At 43.1% G+C, this 23,348-nt stretch overlaps 1 protein-coding gene across 1 annotated transcript in view; it reads right to left on the bottom strand.

Annotated features, from left to right (window-relative positions):
• Positions 1-5,210: 5,210 nt before the first annotated feature.
• LOC140480094 (uncharacterized) overlaps positions 5,211-23,348 on the bottom strand; it is a 265,170-nt gene continuing 247,032 nt past the window's right edge. The window contains exon 5 of the mRNA XM_072574734.1: positions 5,211-6,855. Coding sequence (XP_072430835.1) covers positions 6,654-6,855 — 202 coding nt within the window. The 3' untranslated portion in view covers positions 5,211-6,653. The remainder of the gene's footprint in view (positions 6,856-23,348) is intronic.

Genomic DNA, 23,348 nt, shown 5'->3' with positions numbered 1-23,348 from the left:
AGACTTGAAATGTTAACTCTGTTTCTATGCTCACTGATATTGCCAGACCCACTGAGTTTCTCCAGTATTATCTGTGTTTCACATTTCCAGCATCCACAGTCTTTTTCTTTTGAATATCTGGATATGATTGGCGCTCCACTAATATTCTATCAGATGTTCAGCTATTCAAAGAAAAAATGAATCATCATCTCATAGATCAACAGACAGTTAATGATGAAAGTTCCACGAGTCAAACTTATTATCACTTTATGAAAAGAAAGATTGTGAAGAAAGGAAAGTGCAGATATTTCTAGAAGATCACAAAGACCCTCACAAAATTTTCCAAATATTAGAACATCAGCTTAAGTTTCAAGTGAACATCAAGATACAGAAGCTTGCATTCATGCCAAACTTCCATCAACCAGGTGAAAACATCAATCAATTTATAGACAGATACTGATACAGAAGTAGTAAATGTGATAGCAACAGGAAAACAACACATACGGACCAAATATTGAACTACAGAAGCAATCAACCCAACACCCACCAACGAAGCTGCATCAGAACATTATTTCAATGAGCCAACACATACTGAAGCACAGAGGAACTATGCAGAGCAGAGGAAAATCACCTATACCGTGTATTCAAAAAGAATGAGTACCTAATGAACACAGTCCACCCATTTCTCAGCAACAAACCCAAACAAGCAGACTAAACACGTCCAGAAACCCTAGCCACTCTCCCCTACATCAAAGACATCTCAGAAATGACTGTCAGACTACTCAGACCCTTTAGCATCATGGTAGCCCACAAACCCACCAACACACTAAAACAGCAGCTAATGAACTTGAAAGACCCTGTACAGACAACAAGCAAAACTAACGTCATTTACAAAATACCGTAAAAAGACAGTAACAAACACTATATTGGACAAACAGGCAGAAAACTAGCCACCAGGATACATGAACACCAACTAGCCACAAAAAGGCATGACCCTCTCTTACTAGTATCCTCACATAAGGATGAGGAAGGACACCATTTCAACTGGGACAACACATCCATCCTAGGACAAGCCAAACAAAGACACACATGAGAATTCCTAGAAGCATGGTATTCCAAATGGAACTCTATCAACAAACACACCGGGTTAGACCCCATCTAACACCCTCTGAGAAAAGGAACAGGATGTAACTTCACCTCAGGACATAACATCACCACTGGAAATGACATCACCAACCCAAAGAAACCCAAACATATAAATAGAAAGCCTGAGGCCCACTGAAGATGTTACCTAGTAAGGTAACGAAACGTCTGGAAATGAACCTCCTAGCTCAGCGAGCAAACCGACATCCAGTATTAAATGTGGTTTCACCGCAGCTGAAAAAGGCTTTAGGATCTGATCATTACCTCCACACCTATCAAATCTTTCCATAAGGCACTTCTAAAAAACATGAAGACAAATCTAAAAGTCTAACCTGACCGTGGCACACTGTTAAAAGAAGGATGCATATAGTAATTGTAGCAGGAGAGCAATACATACAGGTACTTAGTCTGCAATTGCTTTAATGACCACCAACAGGTCCAAACATCCAAATCTTGTTTGAAGTGTGGCTTGTCCCGCCAACCAAAATCAGTGTCCAACATTTTGTGACATTTGCAAGACATGTTTTGCAGAAGGACATTGGGCTACAATGCAAAGACATCCAAGTGCATGAGAAAGACAAAGTGCAACACAATATTCTACAGTAGCTTGTGAAACAGATCCAATGATAAAACAATCCCAAGGACATTTTCAAAGTTCTATCCACGGCACTCATGCATGTCAATGAGACTCAAGATGTAACTGCAAAGTTAGAACAGACCCAGGAATGGACAAGATGTACTGTGTGACAAGGTCCAAATGCAATTATCATCCCTTTAAGCATTTTACACAAGATATACTCAGGAAACTGGTGCAACATGGTATAATGCGCATATGATAAGTTAACCTCTTCCAACAGGCTTGGCATCCCGTATATTAGCATTATCCAGCTTAAATGCAAGTACAAATCCTTGCGATAGACACCTAAAGCCTGTTACATTGATATACAGCGAGACCAAGCATTGCTGAATCCACTAGATCCAGGCAGATAAAAACCCTAAGAACTACGGATGCTGGATATCAGAAACAAAAACAGAAATTGCTGGAAAAGTTCAGCAAATCTGGCAGCATCAATGAAGAGGAATCAGAGTTAACGTTTCTGGTCCGGTAACCTTCCTCAGAACTGATGGTAGCTTGGAAAATGTTGGCTTATATTAGATTAGATTAGATTAGTTACAGTGTGAAAACAGACCCTTCGGCCCAACAAGTCCACACCAACCCGCCAAAGCGCAACCCACCCAGACCCCTTTCCCTACATTTTACCCCTTCATCTAACACTACGGGCAATTTAGCATGGCCAATTCATCTAACCTGTACATTTTTGGACTGTGTGCAGAAGATGGGGGCAGGGGTGGCGTGGGGTGGGGTAGGGGAGAGGGATTAAGAAATAAATGATAGGCGGGGATAGACCCTAAAGAGAGAGAAGAACAGTTGGACAGACAATGGTGTGGTTAACAATCTGGCTAGGAGGATACTGAGCTGTCAATGGAGCCCTCTGGACTCAATATCAAGTTCAATAATTTCAGGGTCTGATCTCTCCCATGTCCTGTGCACTTGTTATCACATTGGGCAAAAGTGAGGTCGGCAGATGCTGGAGATCAGAGTCTAGATTAGAGTGGTGCTGGAAAAGCACAGCAGGTCAGGCACATTGTCACATTGTCTGTCATTACACACTACCTATTGTTAGCCACTAACAATCTCCAGTAACAGCTATTCACCCTCCCAGCCAGATTGTTAGTTTGTCTAGGCAAAAGTGAGGACTGCAGATGCTGGAAACGGAGTTTAGATCAGAGTGGTGCTGGAAAAGCACAGCAGGTCAGGCAGCATCTGAAGGGCAGGAAAATTGACGTTTTGGGCAAAAGTCCTTCATCAGGAATCTTTTATCTGCACTCCCTTGTCTGCCCAACTGCTCTTCCCTTTCTTTAGACTCTATCCCCACCTGTCATTTACTCCTTACCCCTTCACCCCACCCAACATTTTCCTTGTTACCATCAGTTCTGAGGAAGGGTCACTGGACCCAAAATTTTAACTCTGCTTTCTCTTCACAGATGCTGCCAGACCCAGTAGGATGTTGATCAGTTGCAACAGCTCATAACTGGACACATCTAGCAGGTCCCCGAGCAAGCATGTTCCATCAGACCATTCAGAGATGAATTCATCCTCTCTAGAAATATAATGTGCAGAGACAAACAAGGTATTATTCCATAAGCCCTACACTGAGATATCCTTGAGCATAAAACACATAGGTCACATGGGTGAAGAAACAAAACCATTTGATTTATATTTATTTACTGTCATGTATATTTTGTTACAAAACACAATGAAAAGTGTCGTATAGTGTCTCCACTCTCCAGTGCCATCTTAAAACGCAGATCAATAAACCAAAACATAGAATATATATTGGCCCGGCATCAGAAAAGACATCAATCGATGTAGGAAACATGCCAACTCCATCAATTTTGGTTACCGATAGAATGTCCTATTGAACAGTGGTACGAGATCACAACTAGCATGTCTAGTGATCATGCTACATTCTGGTGACTGATCACTTCATCAAATTCCCTTTTATGGGACAAAGATACCATGACTGGTACCAACTGTCAGTCAAAATTATGGTTTGGATACTTAAAGTATCAAAGCAGACATTATGGCTCATGATGTACATTCATTTATGACAACAGACCACATGCCATAAAGTGAAATTACAGCTGAGTCACATGATAATTGCATGAGGACCAGATCCAGTTATAGTGAATGCCTGCCAGGTGTTACCTTATATAATAATATGATGTACAATTGCATAGGCTTGTTCAGTTTTCCTATTCTGTAAAGGGAAAAATAGGGATGCCACATTATTGCAAAGATCTCAGAAAGAAACTACACATTTGAGACAGCTAGGTGTTATTGTGACATTCCAATATAGAAAATTTCCATCTTATTTCCTGTCCAGACAAGCAGTCAGTTGTTAGCTGATCAGTCAACTATAATAGTATCAATATAACTAAACACAGAACTTAAACAATATGTAAATCTGAGATGTCATATCAGTGAACATTGTTGTTAATAAATTTCCAGATATCTGTCTCAATAGGAATCCAAGAGTCTGAGTTATGGATTATGTGGGCGAACATATAGAAAAACACACCAAGACAAGACCAGATTCAGATTTTCTGTTACTTTGAATGGATTTTTGAAGGACTTCTTAAAAATTGAAAACCTTCACCAGCTGCAGATCTTTAACCTGTTCTGTCCAGTATGCATGCAAAGAAGAATGAAGTCAAATGCTGAAGTGTGGGTTTAACACTTTCCTTCAGCTCTGATTGTGTTGCACCCCATGTTAAATTTGCATATTTCATGTTGGGACTGGAAAGAAACTTGAGGAGTAACTCGCTAAAATGGATGTGGTAGTGGATGCAGCTTCAAGTCTAACCTTTGGGACACCCTCCCACAGGAAGCTCAGCAAAGGCATGGAATTGAAGGTCTGCAAGACTCTGCAGTGTATCGATATGGTGAAGGAATTGTGCGTTTCTACACATGGGATTGTACAACAACTCAATAAGTCTATTCAGCAAGATAGATGTGTTGCTGGAAAAGCGCAGCAGGTCAGGCAGCATCCAAGGAGCAGGAGAATCAACGTTTCGGGCATGAGCCTCCTTCAGGAATGAGGAAGGTGTGCCAAGCAGGATAAGGTAAAAGGTAGGGAGGAGGGACTTGGGGGAGGGGCATTGGGAATGCGATAGGTGGAAGGAGGTTAAGGTGAGGGTGATAGGCCGGAGAGGGGGTGGGGGCGGAGAGGTCGGGAAGAAGATTGCAGGTCAAGAAGGCGGTGCTGAGTCCGAGGGTTGTGACTGAGATAAGGTGGGGGGAGGGGAAATGAGGAGGCTAGAGAAATCTGCATTCATCCCTTGTGGTTGGAGGGTTCCGCCTAGGAACCTCCTTCCACCTATCTCATTCCCAATGCCCCTGCCCCAAGTCCCTCCTCCCTACCTTTTATCTTAGCCTGCTTGGCACAGCTTCCTCATTCCTGAAGAAGGGCTTATGCCCGAAACATTGATTCTCCTGCTCCTTGGATGCTGCCTGACCTGCTGCGCTTTTCCAGCAACACATTTTTCAGCTCTGATCTCCAGCATCTGCAGTCCTCACTTTCTCCTCCACAGCACGATAGGTGTCCTGATTAGAAAGTAAGAGCTCAATGAGCTTCTTTAGTCCTGGAGTCCTGCAGGTTTCATAAGTACTTCTCTAAGAGTCTGCAAACCCTTGGTAAACATCACACGAATTTCACTTGGTCAGACAGACTCCAACAAGAACCCTATTAATAGATGCTTTCAAAATCCTTATCGTAGGTTCCTTTCACTTTGAGAGAAAAAGAATGAGTTTACCAGTGTTCTAATTAAGAATCGTGCAAGTATTTGCGGCAAACTCCTTACTATGTGCAAGTATTAGATTTAAAGCAGCAGCAAAGGTTAACGGAAGTGGAACAGTTACTGAAATGTAAGAGGGGGTGAAATGTATCTGACTACTGCAGCTCGCTTCATTACCGAGACACTATGCTGGTGTCTTCAACACAATAAATCTGACTTCTTGACAGCTCTAGGTTTGTTTGAGGGCTTTCTCCAGTGGTTTCTTCTGCAAGTGACTGGAGGCCCCAATGCAGGAAATGAAATAATCCCCCCACTTGTACTGACATTAAAGTGTCCATTTGGCACCCAGGGCTATTAGCTTCGTAAAGCCCTCAGGTCTCACTTTTGACCCAGGCACTGCAAAAAGAAAAATACAGCAGACAGCACACCAGAGTTCAATGTTGAGTTTCTTTCCCCTGTTGTGTTGGCCTAGAGCTGTTGACAGTCGCCTACACTGACTTACATGTTTGTACAACACCCCCATGTTGCATGATATGTGCCTTATAGATTTTATTAATTCCACGTGTACACAAAGTACTGTTGCATCTAATTTTACAGAAAGTGCTGTCGAAAAATTTCAGTCTCTGAAATGCATGGGTGCAGCCCACAGAACCAGTGACTCCCAGAGTATGGACTAATATATTTTGGCATAACGAACTGCAAGGAGGTGTGCTAAAAGGCAGGGCGAGTGAAATTCAGTTAAAGAGTCTCTCGACATTGCATTCTTGTCTTCCCAGTGTTCACAAAAGGCGTTTTGAAATACAGAAAGCAAGCAAGCTTGGGCAGGCTCCTGATCTTTTCCAAACAAAGTTTCTTGCCCAAGACATCCCACTTGATTCTTTTCAATATTTTTTCCTCCAGCGTTTTGTTTCTTTTCTCTCTCTCAATACTGGCCCTCCCTTGGTAAACACAGGCATCACATTCTGTGCAAAACAATAACTGCAGCGCTCTGTCAAAGTGTGGCTCCTATCTAGTCAGAGTTTCAGCAGGACAGAAGGCCGCTCATCCCTGCAGTTCAAAATGAGTCACCAAGAGTCAAACCGTTTCCCTTTGCCCTGGCCCGGGAAGCAGAGAAGGGAGTGGGGAAGGTAATATCTTTGAGTCTTGGTCTCTCCCAGGTCCCCCTGTTGAGTTCACACGCACAGCTCCAGACCTTTGCTGGGTCTAGCTGCCTCCTGTTTGCTTCCTTCCATCCTGCTCCCTGCTCCCGGACTGTGACTGGGCAGCCACAAGAGGTTCCTCCCTCGGTCAGATTTCTCCAAACTTCTTCCCCTAATGGAGAACGAGGACATTTTGGCCTTCTTGTATTTGCTGTTGCAGCAATAGATGAGTGTCCTGGAACAAAGCACAACAACACACGCCGTTATTGAACAGAATTGGGGAACCCAAAATAAACTTTACCGATCTGAAGTTTACCATATTGTACCAATGGTTATAAAAGGCGGACTCTGAAAAGTTTAGGTGGATTGGCCATGCTAAGAGAAAGCTGCCCCGGAGTGTTCAGGGATTTGGAGGCTACATGGGTTAGCTGTGGTAAAAACCCCATGCAGAGTTACAGGGATGGGTGGGTCTAGGTGAGATGCTCTTTGGGCTCATCTGATGGGCTGAATGGCCTACTTCCACACATATGAGAAACAATGAGCTCAGAATATAAAGACAGGTAGCAAAAGTTTCTGTAAATATATTAAACAAACAAAAAGAGTGGCTAAAGTAAACGTTCATCCCTTAGAGGAAGAGAAGGGCGATTTATTAATAGGATATAAGGAAATGTTCGAGGCATTGAACAGGTATTTTGTGTCAGTCTTCACAGTGGAGATGCCAATAACACACCAGTAATTGACAAAGAGACAAAGGTAGGTGAGGACCTGGGAACAATCATTATCACGAAGAAGTTGTGTTGGGCAAGCTAGTGGAGCTAAGGGTAGACAATTCTCCTGGCCCTGATGGAATGCATCTCAAGGTACTAAACGAGATGGCAGGAGAAATAACAAGTGCATTTATGGTAATTTTCCAAAGTTCACTTGACTCTGGGGCAGTTCCAGCAGATCGAAAACAGCAAATGTGACACCATTGTTTTAAAAAGAGAGGTAGACAAAAGATGGGAAATTATAAACCAGTTAGCTTAACTTCTGTAGTGGGGAAAAGGCTTGAGTCTATTATCAAGGAAGAAATAGCAAGGTATCTCGATAGAAATTGACTCATTGAGCAGATGCAGCATGGATTCATGAAGGGCAGGTCATGCTTAACTAATCTTCTGGGTTTCTATGAAGACATTACAGACACAGTGGACAACAGGAACTCAGTAGATGTGGTGTATCTAGATTTCCAAAAGGCATTCAATAAGGTGCCACACAAAAGGCTGCTGTCTAAGATAACAATGCATGATGTTACAGGTAATGTATTAATATGGACAGAGGATTGGTTAGCTAACAGGAAGCAAAGAGTGGGGATAAATGAGTGCTATTCTGGTTGGCAATCAGTGACTAGTGGTGTGTCCCAGGGATCAGTGTTGGCACTGCAATTATTCACAATTTACATAGATGATTTGGAGTTGGGGACCACGTGTAGTTTGTCAAAGTTTGTGGATGACACGGAGATGAGTGGCAGAGCAAAGTGTGACTGTGAAACATTGCAAAGGGACATAGATAGTTTAAGTGAGAAGGCAAAGGTCTGGCAGATGGAGTACAATATTATAAATATGAAGTCATCCATTTCAGTATGAATAACACCAAAAAGGACTATTACATGACTGGTAAGAAATTGCAGCATGCCGCTGTGCAGAGGGACCTGGCTGTCCATGTGAATCACAGAAGATTAATTAAGAAGGCAAATCGAATTTTGTCCTTCATTGTTAAAGGGATTGAGTTTAAAAGCAGAGAAGTTATGCTGCAGCTGTATAGGGTGTTGGTGAGGCCCTACCTGCGTGCAGTTTTGGTCTCCTTTAGATTAGATTCCCTACAGTGTGGAAACAGGCCCTTCGGCCCAACAGGTCCACACCGACCCTCCGAACAGTAACCTTACCAAACCCCTTTTCCCTCTGACTAACACACCTAATTGACAATTTAAGCATGGCCAATGCACCTAACCTGCACATCTTTGGAATGTGGGAGGAAACCGAGCATCCAGAGGAAACCCACGCAGACACAGGGAGAAGGTGCAAACTCCACACAGTCACCCGAGGTTGGAATTGACCCCAGGACCCTGGTGCTGTGAGGCAACAGTGCTAACCACTGAGCCACCGTACTGCCCAAAATAAAAAATCTTATAACCATTTTAATTTTTGACATGATTAGATGACTTATAGTGTGGAAACAGGGCCCTTTGGCCCAACAAGTTCATACCAACCCTCTGAAGTGCAACACATCCAGACCCATTCCCCTACATTTACCCTTTTGCCTAACACTACAGGCAAGGCCAATTCACCTAACCTGCACATCTTTGGACTTTGGGAGGTTACCGGAGCACCCAGAGGAAACCTACGCAGACATGGGGAGAATGTGCAAACTCCACACAGACAGTTGCCCGAGGCGAGAATTGAACCCGAGTCTCTGGCGCTGTGAGGCAGCAGTGCTAACCACTGAGAAAGGAGGTACTGGCACTACAGGAGGTGCGGAGGAGGTTCACTAGGTTGATTCTGGAGTTGAGGGGGTTGGCTTATGAGGAGAGACTGGGATTATATTCATTGTAATTTGGAAAAACGAGGGGTATCTTATAGAAACATATAAAATCATGAAGATAACAGATAAGAGAGAAGTAGAGAGGATGTTTCTACTGTTGGGTAAAACTCGGACAAGAGGGAGAGCAGATTAGGGTTGAACTGAGAAGGAACTTCTTCACCCAGAGGGTTGTGAATCTATGGAATTTCCTGCCCAGTAAAGAAGTTGAGGCTTCCTCAGTATATGTTTTTAAAGCTAAGATAGATAATGTTTTGAACAGTAAATGAATTAAGGATAATGGTGAGCGGGCAGATCAGTGGAGCTGAGACCATGAAAAGATCAGCCATGATCTTATTGAATGGAGGATCAGGCTCGAGGGGCCAAATGGCCTACTCCTGCTCGGAGTTATTACATTGCGAAAATGCATGTATTGATCTAATTTTAATATGAAATATGATGTAATTTTAAAAAAATTCACTCATGGAATTTGGGTGTTGCTGGCTGGCCAGCATTTATTGCCTATCCCTGGTTGCTTTCAGAAGGTGGTGGTGAGCTTTGTGCATTTGCTAGGTTGACCCACAATACCATTAGAGAGAGCATTCCAGAACTAGTGACAGCGACGAACAGTGACATATTTGCACATCAGGATGGTGAGTCGCTTGGAGGGGAACTCGGGTGTTCCCATGGATCTATGTCTCTTCCAGCGGGGAGTGTTTGTGGGTTTGGAAGGTGCTGCCTGAGGGATCTCTGGTGAATTTCCTCAGTGCATCTTGTAGATAGTACACACTGCTGCTACTGAGCATCAGTTGTGGAGGGAGTGGGTGTTTGTGGATGTGGTGCTAATCAAGTGGGCTGCTTTGTCTTGGATTGTGTTAATCTCTTGTTGGAGCTGCACTCATTCAGGCAAGTGGGGAGTATTCCATCACACTCCTGACTTGTGCCCTGTAGATGGTGGACAGGCTTTGGGGAAATAGGAGGTGAATTACTCGCCACTTCTAATTCTTCACCTCTGGCCTGGTTTTGAAGCCACTGTGTTTATGTGTCCAGTTGAGTTTCTGGATAATGATAACCCCCACGATGTTGATATGGGTGATTCAGTGATGTTAACTTTGAATGTCAAGAAGTGGTGATTACAATCTCTCTTACTGGAGATAGTTATTGCCTGGCATTTGTGTGGCGTGAATGTTATTGTTGCGTACAGATACACTTAACTATTTGTAAATTGACCATGAGACAGCTTTCTAATCACAGTTCCTTGTTCCTTTGTGTGTTTGCATGGTTTTGCACTCTGCTCACAACAACTACAACACTTACTTGTATGGCATTGTTAACATAATAAAATATTCTAAGGCCCTTGACAGGAGTGTTATTGGACAAAAAAGAGTAGGCAGTGAGCCAGACAGGAAGAGATTTAGGCAAAGCTCAAAGGTCAGTTTGATCACTGGTCAAAGTTGCACCTTGAAGGGACAGAAAGATATTGAGAAGTAGAGGGAGGTTTAGGGAAGGAACGATGAAGCTTCTGATGAATGGTAATTGCACTCAAAATGTTAAATCTCCTCTTCTGTCCACAGACGCCAGCAGACCTGCTGAGTTCCTTCAGAACTTTCTAGAATTCTAGAGCTTACTGCTTTAGAAGTTAAAGGCACAACTGCCAATGCATTACAAAGGAAACTGCAAACGCTTTGAGCAATGTTGTCCATTTAGACAGGCACTGCTCTGCCCATCGGCATAAAAAAGATCAACTTGATTGCAACAATTGTGTAATCTTTTACCCAAACCGTATCAATTTGTTTTGTTATTGTGCATCACTAATAAATTAATGAATAAAGTTTTGGAATTCAAACAAAAAATCTTCCACCCGAGAAGGGTGAAAATGAGTAAGAGGGCACAATTGAAGCAAACAGTTACACTTTAGTGGAGGCCAGATAAACACAAGGGAGAAAGAAATTGAAAGAAAGGTTGATGGCTTTCAGATGTTGTGCTGAATGATCTACCAGTGTGCTGCAAATATTACAAAAGGAGGAGAAAGTGGGAGGCCTTTTAATTCCTTCATGGGAAATTGATGTCGCTGGTTCGTCCAGCATTTATTGTCCATCCCTAATTGCTCTTTGAGAAAGTGGTGATGAGCTGCCTTCTTGAACTAGGCTGTAGGGACCTCTAGATGCTGTTAGAAAGGGAGTCTTAGGATATTGACCCAGCGATGGTGAAGGAACAACAGTATATTTTCAAGTCAAGGTGAGTGGTTTGTTGGAAACTTGTAGGTATTGGTGATCCCATGTATCTGCTGCCTCTGCCCTTCTAGGTGGTAGAGTTTGGAACATTGAAAAGTGCTGTTGAAGGAGCCTTGGTAGCTTCTAGAAGCATCAGTGTATCAGTCCTAAAAGGAATGAAAGTGGTGGATAAGTGACAATAAAGCAGGCTACTTTGTCTTGAATGACATTGAGCTTTCTGAGTTTTGTTGGAGCTGCACCAAACCAAACAAGTTGGGAGATTTAGAGAGGAAATTAAGGACCTTGGGGTCTTGGGCATCAATGATGAAATAATTACAACTGAGGTTGAGTAGGAGACTAGATTGAAGGAACACAGATATCTCAAAGGTTTATAAGGTTGAAGGACATTACAGAGATAGGGACATGTGGAGTGAGGAATTTGAATGCATGGATGAGAATTTTAAAATTGAGATGTTGCTTAAGGAGCAACATTAGGCATTGACCACAAGGGTGAATAGACCGAATGTGAATTCGAGTATGGATATCAGACTTTTGGATGATCTTAATTTGAGTACAGCATGGCATTAGTTGGACCGTATCAGGGAGACAGCACATCTAACATTGTACCCTTCGCCCGCTTGAGTGTTGCCTTGATCGTGGGCTCATGTTCTGGACTGGAATGTAGTTGTTATCAAAACCTTCTGACAAAATGATGAACATACCATTGGTGCAAGATGTCACAAAGTGGGGAAAAATAATCAGGAAAAATTGTAGAAAACCAAATAATTGAAACAAATAAAGCTAACAACCAGAAATTTTTAAATAATATTTGAAAGAAAGGCTTTATTGCCTGCACATGAGACACCGAAAGATTCCACTCGCTATTATGATTTATAGCACAATTAGAATGTCCAACTAATTCTTTTCCATCAATGTGAAGCCACTCCATACCTACAGCTCAGCTCTTTTAGATTTACAAGAAAAATGTTCTTGAAAACAATCCCGTATCGTCAGGATTCCAGTGTCTTTATTAAAGCTAATTTAAGCAAGTACAGTCCATTGCTTTTCTATGTACCAGAGAGATGCCTGTGTTACCATCTGCTGCTTATATTAACACAATCATTCAATCACGCTCTAGGGCTCTTGTGGTGAAATGGTAGTGTCCCTACTTCTGAGCCAGGAGACTTGGATTCAAGTCCCAGGTGCTCCAGAGGCGTTTACTAACATCTCTGAGCATGTTGATTAGGAAAGATCTCAGTCATGTCCTCTGTCCGTCAGAGAGAAGTGGCTTGAATGAGGATCGGCACCTTCTGTGATTGGAGTGATTGAGTTCAGGAATTCCCACACTGGAAGTTCTTAGTTGAGGCCTTGGAAGAACCTGTGTCCATTTTACTACTCTGATGGTGCACTTTGCTGTTTCTGAATTATTTCCCCTTTTAGGAGCCTTTATGATCATTCTCCTATGCTGACACTTTAGGTTAAACCACTGTCAGTTGTATATCATTCTAATGAGAGAGCAGGCCAGTGGTCTGATAGAACATTGTTGATGTTTGTATAGTGATGTTTGTACCAGAACTGGGGAGTCAGGTTGGTTCAAGCCCCGATCCCAGTGCTGTATGAATTTGATTGTGTAATCAGTTACTCGGCAACAAGGCAGCTAGGCAAGAAGGTCTTCTCCCTCTGATCTCTTCCTATAGCCCTGTGAAGAAAACACAACTTTTGCAGAGGACTGTGATATAATCATGTGGCAATGGTACTACAGAAATAATATAAAACTCTGGGGTCACAGTGTGTGCTACCTCACTGCTAAAGTATGTGAGCCACATATATAGCACAACTGGGTCCGAGACTTGTCTTGTGGATCTGTCGATCAGTGATCCAGGCGTTTACACTGGGACTGGCCCAGCTGGTAAACCCACCGCTGATTTCAGAAAGTGGAGCGGGATTGTAGTGAGGTTCCTTAATTTATATCCAGAAGTTTGACACCTGCACCACACCCCTCCCGTTATAGGAAAGAAAGCAGAAAATCAGAAGCTGGTACTAGTGACAAAAGAACATGTTGTGCATCTGTTCTGAAAGTGGGTCACTTTTAAAATGAGCTTGATTCAATGCTGGATTCCTGAGGGGCCCTCTCACCATGATCCAGGAGTGCATGCCTGGCCTGATGATCACATACTCAGCTGATTGGAGGCCCCTGGGTTTAGGAATATCAGAAGCAGTGACTCCTGGCTTCACTCCCTTCATAGTCATGGTCTCGTTTGCTACAGGGCTTGACTCTGATTGGTTGTAACACTTGGATCAGTGGTCGCCATTCCTGGAATCAAGCTCTTCTGAGTCCTGCCTGGTTCTGATTTCTGCAACCTATTATAAACAGCTTAGGCTCTTACTTCAGGGACTTTTTCCAAATGCTTCTCCAAATATTCAACCCAAATGTCACTCAGGAAAGCATAGTGGGAGGTAAATTTGTAAAGAGCGTCAGCTGTTGTGGAGTTTAATCATGAACACAAATCATAAGCACATTATGACTTTGCTCACAGCCTCTTCTATGCTTGCTCCTATATTCTATTCTGTTCACATGACAATTCAGAATTCCCAGCTACTCTTATTTAAAGCTGCTCCATATAAATTGATTTGAAAGCATGCTTACAATACATTTATACAGTGACTTAGAGGTCAAAGAATGCCACATGGTGCCTCACAGAAGTTTAATCAGCACTAAAGCTGTAGAATCAAGTATTAGGCTGGACGATGGAAAACGCAGTTGAAGGTGAGGGTTTTAAGGGAAGGCCTTAAAGAAAATGAAGGTATCCAGCAAAGGTTGAAAGCTAACTGCCCAGTTTAGTGTAACTTCCCACTTGGATGGTCATTTAATTTCCTCTGCAGCTTTGAGGTTTTGTGGTTGCAATTTCTTTTCTGATCTTCTGGATGGTGGTCATTATAAAAGTGTATTGCCACCATTGAACAGAATTCATCAGCTCAGACTCTCAGAATACTGGCAACTTCAGGGAATTCAGTGATCCACCACCACCCTCCCAGACATTCACATGGTATCCAGAAGCATATCCTCATTTCTAATGAGCTGTTGAACCAAGGCTCCTCATTGGCTGTTCTGGTGGATGTTAAAGAAGGGCAGGGTCCTTTCTTGGTCCTTTGGCCAAAATGCCTTCCTTGATTAATACCACCAGAAGCAAACTCTGATTGGTCAGTTTACCACCAGGTAAAGCAAAGCCAAGCATTACTCACCAAGTATTTCCACCCATTCTGTGTGACATCCTGCTGACAGACGTCTGCTCAGTGTCTCTTCCTGATGAAGTCCTTGAGATCTGACCTTATCATTGAATCCCTACAACGTGGAAACAGGCCCTTCGGCCCAACAAGTCCACGATGACCCGCTGAAGAGTAAACCACCCAAACCCATTCCCCTGACTAATGCATCTAAGCTACACATCTCTAAACACTATGGGCAATTTAGCATGGTCAATTCAACTAACCTGAATTTTGGGAGAAAACTGGAGTACCTGGAGGAAACCCATGCAGACACAGGGAGAATATGCAAACTCTACACAGACAGTCACTCGAGGCTGGGATCGAACCCGTGTCCCCAGTGCTGTGAGGCAGCAGTGCTAATCACTGAGCCACTGTGCCGCCCCTGTCTTTCCCTCAATGGCAGGCTGCACATAATCTTCATGCTCCACACAACTCTTGAGAGGTTGTAAACTTTGCGCAAAGCTACTGCAGCAGCTCCCCTAATCTACAGGTGATTAACGGCAATGTACCACTAGTACTAACTAAGCAGAACGGCTCAGGTGTAACATTTATTCCATGCATTGTCTGCATAGCACTATTGCCGCACAGTGACAAGGACCCAGGCTCGATTTCACCCTTGGGAAGCTGCCTGTGGAGTTTGCACATGCTCTGCATAGGTTTCTCCGGGTCCTCCAGTTTCCTCCCACAATCCAAAGATATTGCAGGCTAGGTGGATTGACCATGCTAATCTGCTCGTAGTATCCAGAGATGTGCAGGCTAGGTGGATTGACCATACTAATCTGTCTATACTGTCCAGAGATGTGCAGGCTAGGTGGATTGACCATACTAATCTGCCCATTCTGTCCAGAGATATGCAGGCTAGGTAGATTGACCATGCTAATCTGTTCATACTGTCCAGAGATATGCAGGCTGGGTGGATTGACCATACTAATCTGCCCATAGAACATAGAACATAGAACAATACAGCGCAGTACAGGCCCTTTGGCCCTCGATGTTGCGCTGATCCAAGCCCACCTAACCTACACTAGCCCACTATCCTCCATATGCCTATTCAATGCCCGTTTAAATGCCCATAAAGAGGGAGAGTCCACCACTGCTACTGGCAGAACATTCCATGTACTCACGACTCGCTGAGTAAAAAATCTACCCCGAACATCTGTCCTATACCTACCACCCCTTAATCTAAAGCTATGCCCCTTCGTAATAGCTGACTCCATACGTGGAAAAAAGGTTCTCATGGTCAACCTTATCTAAACCCCTAATCATCTTGTACACCTCTATAGTGCAGATATAGTGTAGATATCCACCTCTATAGGTGGATTGACCATGCTAATCTACCCATAGTGTCCAGAGATGTGCAGGCTGGGTAGATTAGCCACGGGAAATGCAGGGTTACAAGAATTGGGTCTGGGTGGGATTTTCAGAGGGCCGGTTTGGGCTTGTTAGGCTGAATGACTTGCGCCCACACTGTAGAGATTCTATGAACCGTCATACATAATAACTGGAATGCTTCCATTGCCCTCAAGCTCCCTAAATAGGGAGGAGGGGAGGTTCCTGCTTGCTATCCAATGATGCATTTTGGAAAATTTGTCTTTGTCTGGTTGAGTATATCTGTGCGTTTAATTTGGGAGAGAAGGTGGATTGAATTCTGTTGTGATACTCACAATTATTGCCAATACACTCTTCAAGTTCACACGAGGAATGGTTACTGTTACCTGTGCTAATAGTCTACCCTAAGAGGTCAGCTCCAGGATATCTCTACAGGAGTCCCTCAGATTAGTGTCGTAGGCCCAAGCATCTTCAGCTGTTTCATTAATGACCTTCCCTCCCTCATATGTTCTTAAATGGAGATGTGTGCCAATGATTACACAATGTTCAGTGACTTCTCAGACATTGAAGCAGTCCATGTTCAAATGTACCAAGATCTGGACAATAAAAACAAAAAAGAGAAGATGCTGGAAAATCTCAGCAGGTCTGGCAGCATCTGTAAGGAGAGAAAGGAGCTGACGTTTCGAGTATAACTGACCCTTTGTCAAAGCTTTGACAAAGGGTCAGTAATACTTGAAACGTCAGCTCCTTTCTCTCCTTACAGATGCTGTCAGACCTGCTGCGATTTTCCAGCATTTTCTCTTTTTGTTTTCAGATTCCAGTATCCGCAGTAATTTGCTTTTATAAGATCTGAAAAATATCCAGGCTTGGGCTGGCAAGTGGCAAGTAACATTTGCACCACCAGGCTATGACCAGGCTAAGAGACAATGTAATCATCACCCCTCTACAGTCAATGGTGTTACCATCATTGGATTATTTTTCAATATCAAGTCCAGAATATCCTGGCCAGAAACTGGACTTGCAATATAAATACAATGGCTACAAGACCAAGTCAAAGACTGGGATCCTGGAATTCCCTCCCTAATGATATTGTGGATCTACCTGTAGCACATGGACTGCAGCAGTTCAAGAAGGCAGCTCACGACCTGCAAGTGAACTTTATAAACCAGTAAAAGACAATACATGGGAAAATAAAGTATACTTTTGAGGGCTCAAATACATGAAACCTACCATCGTGTCATAGAATCATAAAGATGTACAACACGGAAACAGACCCTTTGGCCCAACTCATCTATGCTGACCAGATATCCCAACCTAATCTAGTCCCACTTGCCAGCACTTGGCCCAAATCCCTCTAAATCCTTCCTATTCATATACCCAACCAGCTAACTTTTAAATGTTGCAGTTGTACCAGCCTCCACCACCTCCTCTGGCAGCTCATTCCATTCACGCACCACCCTTTGCATGAAAATGTTGCCCCTTAGATCCCTCTTACATCTTCCCCCTCTCACCCTAAACCTATGCCCTTTAGTTCTGGACTCCCCACCACAGGAAAAAACTTTGTCTATTTATCTTATCCATGCCCCTCATGATTTTATAAACCTCTGTGAGGTCACCCCTCAGCCTCCGACATTCCGGGGAAAACAGCCCCAGCCTGTTCAGCCTCTCCCTGTAGCTCAAATCCTCCAACCCTGGCAACATCCTTGTAAATCTTTTCTGCACGCTTTCAAGTTTCACAACATCATTCCGATAGAAAGGAGACCAGAATTGCACAGAATATTCCAACGATGGCCTAACCAATGTCCTATACAGCCACAACATGACCTCCCAACCCCCATACTCAATGCTCTGACCAATAAAGGAAAGCATATCTACCTGAGACTCTACTTTCAAGGAGCTATGGACTGCACTCCAAGGTGTCTTTGTTCAGCAGCAGTCAAGTAACTGGACTGGACTCAAGATGATGCAAACATTCTGATTCAAAACAGAGTAACTTCCTGCTTACAGCACGCTGTAAAACATGTGCTGCAATTATTTTTCAATTGCTTGGGAAAGTCAGCAGGATAAGCCAAAGGAAATGAAATTTAATGAGTCCATCAAAATACAAATTCAGTCAAATATCTTGCAAAAATTTCCAAGTTATGTGGAGGGAGAAAAGAGAATGACCTGCAGATTATCAGCTTCAGGCTAATAATATTCAATATGTTTTAAAGGATGTTATACAAGAAGAATGTGCTCAAAAGACTAATTTGCATTGTAAATCTGATATGGATTAATGCTGTTTTCATTCATGGGATGTAGTTGTAACTAGCTAGGACCAGCATGTATTGACCAGAGGGCTGTAAAGAGTAAACCTCTTTACTGTGGGTCTGGAGTCATGTGTAGGCTAGACCAGGTAAGGATCGCAGGTTCCTTCCCGAAAGGACATTAGTGAACCAGATGGGTTTTTACAACAATCGGCAGGGATTATTAAGGTTCTCATTCAGAAAGCTTTTTATTCCAAAATTTTCACTAAATTCAACTTTTACCATCTGTCATGGTGGAATTAAGATTTATGTTCCCAAAACAGGAACCTAGGGTTCTGGATTGTTAATCTAGTGACATTACCCCAACGTTACTCCTAAATGTTCTTGATCCATATGATCCCTCTAATTCTTTTATACTTCTGCACAGATCTCTGAGGTCTGTGCATAACAGAGTTAAAAATCACACGTCACCAGGTTATAGTCCAACAGGTTTATTTGGAAGCACTAGCTTTCAGAGCACTGCACCTTCACAACCACCTTCATAACCTAGTATTGTGTGATTTTTTTAAACTTTGTACACCCCAGTTCAATACTGGCACCTCCAAATTATGTGCATAACAGCAACTTCTGAAACTGAACTGAACATATCATCAGCTGATCAGCATCTACAGGTCCTCTGCTTGGTTGTGCTGCTTACGGACAATGTTGTCCATGTTGTTGAGTTGCTCCATTGAATGCAATGACTCATTGTTTTAGTGAAGGCCATTTGAATGTAAACTCTGTTGTATATGAATGAAAGCAAGTCAAATGCCAAAACAGGGCATAAACATGAAAGTTCAAATAAAGGTCTATGCCACTTCAGGTAGTATAGCACGGACCTTTATTTTTCATTAACACCTACTGTTTGAAGCAACCCTTTGGTTTTCTCTCTCCAGCATCATTACTGCTCTCTCTGCTTTTTGTTTTTGTAACACCTTTGATCTCAGATCTCTCTCGGCCTCTAACCTTTCCCTGACCTTGCCTTTTGTTCCTCTTGTCCCTCCCCATTTTTTCAACTGCATTAAACTCACCACTTTTCCACATCCTCCCCCACCCAGTTCCAATGAAGAGTCATATTATAGTTGGAATGTTATCTGTTTCTCACTCCAAAGATGCTGCCAAGCCTGCTGGGTTTCTACAGCACATTCTGTTTTTATTGTAGGTCCAATAGTGTTCAGATGTATGCTACGTAATGGACTCTCCCTCTGGAGTAGTTTAGCAATCAGTCACTACTAAAGAGAAGGTCCACTAACATATCCTTTGAGGATCACATCCTCAGGAAAAACAACGGATGTATATTAAATGTAGCCACATTATCCAAGAATCAAAGAAAAGTTGAAACACGTTTCTTAAATGGTTCTCAAGATCTGGGCGACACAACTTTAAGACGGCAAATTTAAGACACAAATTTGTGGGCGGCACGGTGGCACAGTGGTTAGCACTGCTGCCTCACAGTGCCAGAGACTGGGTTCAATTCCCGGGCGACTCTCTGTGTGGAGTTTGCACCTCCTCCCCGTGTCTGCGTGGGTTTCCTCCAGGTGCTCCGGTTTCCTCCCACAGTCCAAAGATGTGCCGGTCAGGTGAATTGGCCATGCTAAATTGCCCGTAGTGTTAGGTAAGGGGTAGATGTAGGGGTATGGGTGGGTTGCGCTTTGGCGGGGCGGTGTGGACTTGTTGGGCCGAAGGGCCTGTTTCCACACTGTAAGTAATCAAATCTAAGACAGCATTTTTCCCAACTCTGGTTACTTTGAGAAGATGGTGGCAGGTCTTATTTATTATTAACTAGTTTACTTGGAGAGTCAACCACATGATGGGAATTAGAGCCAAGACCAGTGTTGATTGGGTAGGATATCTTCCCTAGAGGACGTTCTTAAACTGGCTAGTTTTGATCAACAATCTGGCACCTTCCACAGTCATTTTATCTTTGTGGTGCATGCCCACAAATGACAAAACTCCAGTTTTACAAATTGACCATGTAAGAATGCACCATAGAAAACATTGTACTTGGATGCATCACGTCTTGGTACGGCAACCACTCTGCCCAGAACTGTCAGGAACTAAGGTGTGGAGGTGCTGGCGTTGGACAAGGTCAGAAGTCAGATGACACCAGGTTGTGGTTCAACAGTCCAATTTGAAATCACAAGCTTTCGAAGTGTTGCCCCTTTGTCAGGTATCATTAACTTGTGATTTCAAGTAAAACTGTTGAACTATAACCTGATGTTGTCTGACTTCTGATCTTGTAAGAAACTACAGAGAGTTAGAAATGCAGCCCAGTCCATCATGCAAGTCAACTTTCCATCTATTGATTCTACCTATACTTCTCTCTGCCTTGGAAATGAGCATCCCATCCAGACCCATTCCCATACCTTATCCTTGTAACCCTGCATTTTTAATGCACCTAACCCACACATCCTTGGACACTATGGGCAATTCAGCATGGCCAGTCCATCTAAGCTTTTCCTCCCATAATCTTTGGATTATGGGAGGAAACCGGAGCACCTGGCAGAAATCCAATTAGACACGGGGAGAATGTGCAAACTCCACACAGAGAGTCACACAAGGTTGGAAGCGAACTTGGGTCCCTGGTGCTGTGAAGCAGCAGTGCTAACCACTGAGCCACCGCACCACTCCAAAAGGCAGCCAACATCATCAAAGTGCCCTCCTACCCCGGTTATAATCTCTTCCAACCTCTTCCATCAGGCAGACGATACAAAAGCTCAAACACACATACCAATAAATGCTGTTATTAGACTTCTGTACGTGCCTCTCAAATTTAAAATTTAATGCTGATCTTGCTCTTTGCACACCCTCTCTGCAGCAGTAATATTGTATTCTTCGCTCTGTTCTATCATCCTTATACACCTGGTATGGCATGGTCTACCTGTACTGCACGCAAAACAAAACTTTTCATGGCACCTATGTACATGTGACAATAATAAGTAGAAACGAATCAAATTTTCCTCACAGGCTGTCACTTACTGTTCCTGTGGTGACCCACTGAACTGGCAAGGGCACAGACTAGACATCATGGTCTTAACTTGGTTAAACGCTGGCCAGTGTAATAGACTCATAATCAGACTCTCCCTGTATCTGCCTGTATCCTCCTGAACCCACCAACTGCATTCTGGCTTTTATTAGGTTAAAAATCGCACAACACCAGGTTATAGTCCAACAGGTTTATTTGGAACCATGAGCTTTCGGAACAGCAAAAGCTGTTCCTTCCTAAGGAGCAGAGCACTGAAAGCTCGTGCTTCCAAATAAACCTGCTGGACTATAACCTGGTGTGGTGCGATTTTAAAATTTTTACACCCCAGCCCAACACCGGCATCTCCAAATCATGGCTTTTATTAGATTGTCGCATGGTGAAAAACACAATTTGCAAATTTATACTCATTTAACATGTACACATAATTAATTCATGCTCATGGACATCTTTAAGACCTAAATTAAAATTGTAATTATAAAATCTGCCAATGGCATTAAGTGGGGCAACTTAATTTTCAATTTTTTTCAATTCATCTTTGGGGTAAGTCAAATCAGCATTTTATTGCCCATCTCCAGTTGCCCTGAAGAAGGTGACGTTGAGCTGTCTTTTTCAATTCTACAGAATGGCTGGCTAGAATCAGTCAATATGGGATGAATCTTACATTATTTTGGTCAGGTCTAAGTTACAATAGACAATAGACAATAGTTGTGTTGGTTTTTGTTTTGGCGAGATTTTTCACTTGTGACCCAGACAAGCATGTTCAGTGTGGAGCTGCGTGAATGCTTCCTGAGATTTGCCCCAGATGTTGCAGACAGGGAAATCATTACTCCACTCCTGGCATGAACCTGGAGGTGGTACTAGATGGGGGGAACGGTGCAGATACAGGACTTCCTCTTTCCTCAGGACCAGCAGTAGAGGCCATGACACCTGACCAGGCCAGCCAACTCCCAATTGAAACCTTGGTTAAAGCAGTCTCAGTCATCTTGATGAATGAACATCGGAAGAAGGTCAATGATCTTTTCCACTGCACCACCATAATTTCTGCCATCTTCTCTCTGATTTCTGTCTGATTAGATTCCCTACAGTGTAGAAACAGGCCCTTCGGCTTAACTTGTCCACACTGACTCTCCGGAAAGTAACCCACGCAGACCCATTCACCTACGCCCTACTAATGCACCTACCACTATGGGCAATTTAGCATGGCCAATTCACCTGGCCTGCACATCTTTGGACTGTGGGAGTAAACTGGAGTACCTGAAAAAAAAAACCCATGCAGACACAGGGAGAATGTGCAAACTCCATGCAGACAGTCGCCCAAGGCTGGAATCAAACCTGGGTCCCTGGCGCTGGAAGGCAGCAGTGCTAACCACTGAGCCACTATGCCCTGTTACTGCATCCACCTCCTGGGAAGGCTCATGCTCTACCATGCTCGCCATTGCCTGCAATCGCCAAGACCAAACTGCCCAGCTCTTATCTCCAATTTCTATTACACCTATTCAGTTGGAAATTTGACTGTTCTTCTGGAAGAATTTCCCAATCTTGTATTTCCTGAGCAAGCTGTGTCTGCCAAGACCCCAGAACCAGCTATGTGCAATTAGTGATTTGATCACACCTGCAAGACCAGCATTTGATAGATTTTGGAATATTCTGCACCTCATTAGTTTTTATCTTCAGGAGGAAATACCCTGGACTAGAAAGTATTTTTCTTTTTAAACTGAACAATGTAGAGAGAATTCTTTTCCCTCCTTAAACTGAACTGTATATGTGCTTCAGTGTAGGTTGTTTTTGAAGTCTAGATATTTATATTTTCATAATACAAGTTATATGTGTTAACTAATTCTGCATTTTTGTTGGATGGATATTGATTCATAATGATTTGATCATATACTTGTTCTTCTTACTAAAATGTGTCGCTTCACACATCTCTCCCATAAATGTAATCTACCTTGTGTATATCCAAGGAGAAAGTGAGGACTGCAGATGCTGGAGATCAGAGCTGAAAATGTGTTGCTGGAAAAGCACAGCAGGTCAGGCAGCATCCAAGGAGCAGGAGAATCAACGTTTCGGGCATTCCTGAAGAAGGGCTGATGCCCGA

The sequence above is a fragment of the Chiloscyllium punctatum genome, chromosome 7, assembly GCF_047496795.1.
Source record: "Chiloscyllium punctatum isolate Juve2018m chromosome 7, sChiPun1.3, whole genome shotgun sequence".
In the NCBI taxonomy this organism is placed as follows: domain Eukaryota; kingdom Metazoa; phylum Chordata; class Chondrichthyes; order Orectolobiformes; family Hemiscylliidae; genus Chiloscyllium; species Chiloscyllium punctatum.
The sequence above is the reverse complement of the archived record's forward strand: the minus strand, read 5'-3'. Positions and strand labels throughout refer to the sequence as shown.